The sequence below is a fragment of the Bombina bombina genome, chromosome 3 (assembly GCF_027579735.1).
Source record: "Bombina bombina isolate aBomBom1 chromosome 3, aBomBom1.pri, whole genome shotgun sequence".
In the NCBI taxonomy this organism is placed as follows: domain Eukaryota; kingdom Metazoa; phylum Chordata; class Amphibia; order Anura; family Bombinatoridae; genus Bombina; species Bombina bombina.
Window position 1 is genome coordinate 69,682,545 of NC_069501.1, and position 6,928 is coordinate 69,689,472.

General features: G+C 40.1%; 1 protein-coding gene across 1 annotated transcript in view; it reads right to left on the reverse strand.

Annotated features, from left to right (window-relative positions):
* The window catches only part of POU2F1 (POU class 2 homeobox 1), a 215,046-nt gene extending 214,641 nt beyond the window's left edge, over positions 1–405 (reverse strand). Inside the window, exon 1 of the mRNA XM_053705861.1 lies at positions 231–405. Within this exon, the coding sequence (XP_053561836.1) occupies positions 231–383 (153 nt within the window). The 5' untranslated portion in view covers positions 384–405. The remainder of the gene's footprint in view (positions 1–230) is intronic.
* Positions 406–6,928: the final 6,523 nt, after the last annotated feature.

Here is a 6,928-nt window from a genome sequence, read left to right on the forward strand (position 1 = left end):
GGAGTTAATATCCCAGAAGTAATGATGACCCGTGGACTGACCACACTTAACAGGAGAAATCCTGGTGTTTTACAAATGACAGGATTTATTATCACTTTAAGACTACATGGGCATTAGAAACACATGAGAGAGAGCAATACATAGACCTGTAGCACTGTGGTAGTGAAAGTGCAATCAACATTCTGAAATGAATATGTACAATAAGTTCATTATAATGCATCTGTATTTACCTGTGGAATCTGTATTGGTTGTGAAAGGGGAATCTGTGTCATGGGAGTTGCAGCAGAGGCAGAGATGGTGGCACCAGCTGCACTGTGTTGCTGGCTGGCAGAATGCTGCACTGCAGCTGCCAGCAGCTGTGCCTGTGCCTGCTGTATTAACATCTGCTGCTGTGCCGGCGTCAGCGTTAGCTACAAAAAAAGAAGAAATATTTATTTGTATAAGAAAAGACAGACAACAAAATGTACTGAGCAGATGTTCTGCAGTGTTGAAATCTACAAAACAAAAAATAAAAAAATATGACATGGCAGGCTACATCTTGCCAAAGTTTCTTTTCAGAACCATTAGAATAATAAACGATTGTGCATAGAAAAGAAGCCTATTAAGATGAATTTTAAACTGATGCAGATCGAGTGATTTCTAAAAACTATTTGGCTTTAAATTTTCTTTATTTTTTCTTTACTTTTTCCACAAAGAACATAAAACATAAAAATGTTAAGTGCTAGCATTGTCTAATGTAGACCATAAGCACTGTAAAAAAAGTTACAAGAAAGAAAGTTAAAAAAAACACACAAAAAAAAAACATAGCTTTTACACAAAAATACCATCTTGATTGAAAAATTGATAATTTGCCACCTTATATGTAAAGTGAGAAAAAGGAAATTTATGCTTACCTGATAAATTTGTTTATTTTAAGATATGACGAGTCCACGGATTTTATCCTTATGGGATATCGCCTCCTGGTCAGCAGGAGGAGGCAAAGAGCTCCACAGAAGATGCTGTATATATAGCCCCTCCCTTCCCACCCCCTCCAGTCATTCGACCGAAGTTAGGAAGAGAAAGGAAAGGCCAAGGAGCAGAGGTGACTGAAGTTTAACAAAAATAAAAACCTGTCTTCAGAAAAAATAACAGGGTGGGCCGTGGACTCGTCATTTCGTAAAAGAAACAAATCAGGTAAGCATAAATTTCCTTTTCTTTTACAAGATATGACGAGTCCACGGATTTCATCCTTACTTATGGGATACAATACCAAAGCTATAGGCCATGGATGAAAGGGAGGGACAAGACAGGAACCTAAACAGAAGGCACCACTGTTTGAAGAACCTTTCTCCCAAAAACAGCCTCAGATGAAGCAAAAGTATCAAATTTGTAAAAAGTATGAAGAGACAACCAAGTTGCCGCCAAGCAAATCTGTTCAACAGAAGCATCATTTTTAAATGCCCATGAGGAAGCCACAGCCCTAGTAGAATGAGCCGTAATTCGTTTTGGAGGCTGCTGTCCAGCAGTCTCATATGCAACACTGATGATACTCTTCAGCCAAAAAGAAAGGTAGCCATAGCTTTCTGACCCCTAAGATTACCAGCAAAAACAACAAATAATGACGATGTCTGACAAAAATCCTTAGTCGCCTGCAAGTAGAACTTCAAGGCATGGACTACATCCAAATTATGTAACAGACGTTCCTTCTTAGAAGAAGGGTTAGGACACAAGGAAGGAACAACAATTTCCTGATTAATATTCTTGTTAGAAACAACCTTAGGAAGAAAACCAGGTTTGGTACGTAACACCACCTTATCAGCATGGAAAATAAGATAAGGAGAATCACATTGTAAAGCCGAAAGCTCAGAAACTCTGCGAGTTAATATCTATGGAATGCATGGGTTCAAACAGAACCCCTCGAAGAAAATTAAGAACTAAATTCAAAGTCCAAGGAGGAGCAATTGGTCTAAACACAGGCCAAATTCTAGACAGGGCCTGACAAAAAGATTGAAAATCTGGAACATCTGCCAGACGCTTGTGTAACAAAATAGACAAAGCTGAAATTAAACTTCCTGACAACCCTTTCTCCAATTCTTCTTGGAGAAAAGACAAAATCCTGGGAATCCTAACCCAACTCCATGAGTAGCCTTTGGATTCGCACCAATAAAGATATTTACGCAATATCTTATGGTAAATCTTATCAATGTATCAATGACCGCATCAGAGAACCCCCGCTTAGATAAAACCAAGCGTTCAATCTCCAAGCAGTCAGCTGCAGGGAAATTAGATTCGTATGATGGAAGGGTCCCTGAATGAAAAGGTCCTGCCTCAATGGGAGCTGCCACGGCAGAGAGGACATGTCCACTAGATCTTCATACCAAGTACTGCAAGGCCACGCAGGAGCGATTAGAATCACAGAAGTCTTCTCCTGTTTGATCCGTGCATTCACCCGGGAAAGGAAAGCAAACGGTGGGAACACATAAGCTAGGTTGAACGACCAAGGCACTGCCAAGGCATCTATCAGTTCGGCCTGAGGATCCCTGGTCCTGGATCAGTACCTCGGGAGCTTGGCATTCTGCCGAGATGCCATCAGATCCAATTCCGGACTGCCCCACCTGAGAATCAGGGTGGCAAAGACCTCCGGGTGGAGTTCCCATTCCCACGGATGAAACGTCTGCCTGCTCAAAAAATCCGCCTCCCAGTTGTCCACTCCTGAGATGTAGATTGCTGACAGATAACAAGAGTGAGCCTCCGCCCATCGAATTATCTTGGATACTTCTATCATCGCTAAGGAACTCCTTGTTCCTCCCTGATGATTGATGTAAGCCACAGTCGTGATGTTGTCCGACTGAAATCGGATAAATTTGGCCGAAGCCAACTGAGGCCAAGCTTGAAGCGCATTGAATATTGCTCTCAACTCCAGAATATTGATGGGAAGTAGAGACTCCGCTCGAGTCCACACTCCCTGAGCCTTCAGGGAATTCCAGACTGCACCCCATCCTAGTAGACTGGCATCAGTTGTCACTATCACCCATGAAGGTCTGCGGAAACACATCCCTTGGGACAGATGATACAGCGACAACCACCAAAGAAGAGAGTCTCTTGTCTCCTGATCCAGATCTATCTGAGGAGACAGATCTGCATAATCTCCATTCCACTGTCTGAGCATGCTCAGTTGTAGAGGTCTGAGATGAAAACGAGCAAACGGAATGATGTCCATTGCCGCCACCATCAATCCAATTACCTCCATGCACTGAGCCACTGATGGCCGAGGATTGGGCTGAAGGGTTCGGCACGTATTCAGAATCTTTAACCTTCTGTCTTCCGTCAAGAAGATTTTCATGGATATGGAATCTATTAGAGTTCCCAGGAAAGGAACCCTTGTCTGTGGAATTAGTGAACTCTTTTCTAGATTCACCTTCCACCCATGAGTCCTTAGGAAGGACAGAACCATGTCGGTATGAGACTTTGTCAGTTGATAAGAAGACGCCTGGATTAGAATATCATCTAGATAAGGCGCCACTGCAATGCCCTAGAACCATCGTGAAGATCCTGGGTGCCGTGGCCAACCTGAAGGGAAGAGCCACGAACTGAAAATGCTTTACCAAGAAGGCAAACCTTAGAAACTGGTGATGATCTCTGTAGATAGGAATGTGAAGATATGCAATCCTTTAAGTCCACGGTAGTCATATATTGACCCACCTGGATCAATGGAAGAATTTTCCGAATCGTCTCCATCTTGAAAGATGGGACTCTGAGAAACTTGTTTAGACTCTTGAGATCTAAAATGGATCTGAACGTTCCCTCTTTTTTGGGAACCAAAAAAATATTTTAGTAAAACCCCAGCCCCTGTTCCTGCATTGGAACGGGACAAATTACTCCCAATAGTGGAGAGGTCTTTTACACAACGTAAGAACGCCTCTCTTTTTGTCTGGTCTACAGACAATCGTGAAAGAAGAAACCTTCCCCTTGGGGAAGGTTGATACCCCCTGGGAAACGATCTTTAGTGTCCAGGGATCCTGAACATCTCTTGTCCAAGCCTGGACAAAGAACGTCTGCCCCTACTAGATCCGGTCCCGGATAGGGGGCCGCCCCTTCATGCTGTCTTGGGAGCAGCAGCGGGCTTCTTGGGTTGTTTACCCTTGTTCCAAGCCAAAAAGTAGAAACAAAGCCCAGCACTCAAATATTAAATAAAATTCCAAGTTTTATTGGTATACATTAAAAATAGATATAACAAAGAGAGTGTGTACCCTCCAGCAGAACTGACTAACGCGTTTCGGCTGGGAAAGCCGTACTCATAGCCATTAAAACCATTTAATACACACCGGTTTAAATATCCAGTGCTCAAATTTCATTGGAGGATATGTTGATCATTCTTTAAAGGGACAGAATTCATATATACAAATACATCTATTACATTTCTACTTTAACATAAACAGTTCATTGGTCCTATTCACAAGATAATGAATAAATAAATAAATTCATATATACTTCATAAGAAACACTATTCTATGATTATTATAACGGTCAAATTAATCGAATTCAAAATACCAAAATAATTATAGTAATAATGTTCCTTTTACTTATAAACACTTATAATGAAATCATGGAGCTAACTTTGTGTCCTCATAGATTGACATTTTTAATTATTGTTTATTTATATGTGTGAATAAGATATTGAAAATAAATTCTAACTATACACCTATATATAAAATTACCAAAAACACCTAGCTGACCTTACACCTTTGTAACTCATAGGTATATAGTACATGTCTGAGATAGTTTTTTCTCAGTAGCTACATTACTAAATGGATAGTGAATATTAGGCTAACTATTACCAAAGCATTTTAAGACTATACATGGTACCATATACACCTAACCTTAATCCTAAGTACTAGGACCAATGGTTAATAAAATCGTACTCGGAATTCAGGCCCCTAGGTCTCTTGGTTTGGAGCCTGAAAATTCAGTACATTTCTTGTCGTGACAAGATTTTGAATCGATCCCCACCTCTCTTCTGGGGTAGGATTTTCTCAATTATCATCCATCTAAGTGACTGATAATCTTTATCATGGTACTGTACGAAGTGTGATACCAGTGTGGTGCTACTCTTGCCCACCCGGATCGTGGACAGGTGTTCCTGTATCCTCGAGCGGACATCCCTGGTGGTCAACCCTACGTACTGCAAATTACAAGAGGAGCACCACAACAGGTAAACACAGTACGTAGATTTACAATTTACGCAGGAGGAGATATCAAAAGATTCCCCTGTGACTACTGATGCAAAGGAGGAACCAACCTGGACATACTCACATGCTGTGCATTGTGAATACCCACATTTGTAGGTCCCCTTATGTCTTAGCCAAGACGAAGATTGTGTTAACTCTGAGCTTGGTTTTTTTAGCATAGAAGGGGAGATCAAATTCCCTATTGTTTTGTTCCTTCTATAGGAAAAACATAATTTATGTAAGAACTTACCTGATAAATTCATTTCTTTCATATTAGCAAGAGTCCATGAGCTAGTGACGTATGGGATATACATTCCTACCAGGAGGGGCAAAGTTTCCCAAACCTTAAAATGCCTATAAATACACCCCTCACCACACCCACAATTCAGTTTAACGAATAGCCAAGAAGTGGGGTGATAAAAAAGTGCGAAAGCATATAAAATAAGGAATTGGAATAATTGTGCTTTATACAAAAAAATCATAACCACCACAAAAAAGGGTGGGCCTCATGGACTCTTGCTAATATGAAAGAAATGAATTTATCAGGTAAGTTCTTACATAAATTATGTTTTCTTTCATGTAATTAGCAAGAGTCCATGAGCTAGTGACGTATGGGATAATGACTACCCAAGATGTGGATCTTTCCACACAAGAGTCACTAGAGAGGGAGGGATAAAATAAAGACAGCCAATTCCTGCTGAAAATAATCCACACCCAAAATAAAGTTTAATAAAAAACATAAGCAGAAGATTCAGACTGAAACCGCTGTCTGAAGTACTTTTCTACCAAAAACTGCTTCAGAAGAAGAAAATACATCAAAATGGTAGAATTTAGTAAAAATATGCAGAGAGGACCAAGTTGCAGCTTTGCAAATCTGATCAACCGAAGCTTCATTCCTAAACGCCCAGGAAGTAGAAACTGACCTGGTAGAATGAGCTGTAATCCTCTGAGGCGGAGTTTTACCCGACTCAACATAGGCAAGATGAATTAAAGATTTCAACCAAGATGCCAAAGAAATGGCAGAAGCTTTCTGGCCTTTTCTAGAACCGGAAAAGAAAAAAAATAGAAAGACTTAGTAGCTTCAACATAATATTTCAAAGCTCTAACAACATCCAAAGAATGCAATGCTTTCTCCTTAGAATTCTTAGGATTAGGACATAATGAAGGAACCACAATTTCTCTACTAATGTTGTTGGAATTCACAACTTTAGGTAAAAATTCAAAAGAAGTTCGCAACACCGCCTTATCCTGATGAAAAATCAGAAAAGGAGACTCACAAGAAAGAGCAGATAATTCAGAAACTCTTCTGGCAGAAGAGATGGCCAAAAGGAACAAAACTTTCCAAGAAAGTAATTTAATGACCAATGAATGCATAGGTTCAAAGGGAGGAGCTTGAAGAGCTCCCAAGAACCAAATTCAAACTCCAAGGAGGAGAAATTGACTTAATGACAGGTTTTATACGAACCAAAGCTTGTACAAAACAATGAATATCAGGAAGAATAGCAATCTTTCTGTGAAAAAGAACAGAAAGAGCAGAGATTTGTCTTTTCAAGGAACTTGCAGACAAACCCTTATCTAAACCATCCTGAAGAAACTGTAAAATTCTCGGTATTCTAAAAGAAAGCCAAGAAAAATGATGAGAAAGACACCAAAAGATATAAGTCTTCCAGACTCTATAATATATCTCTCTAGATACAGATTTACGAGCCTGTAACATAGTA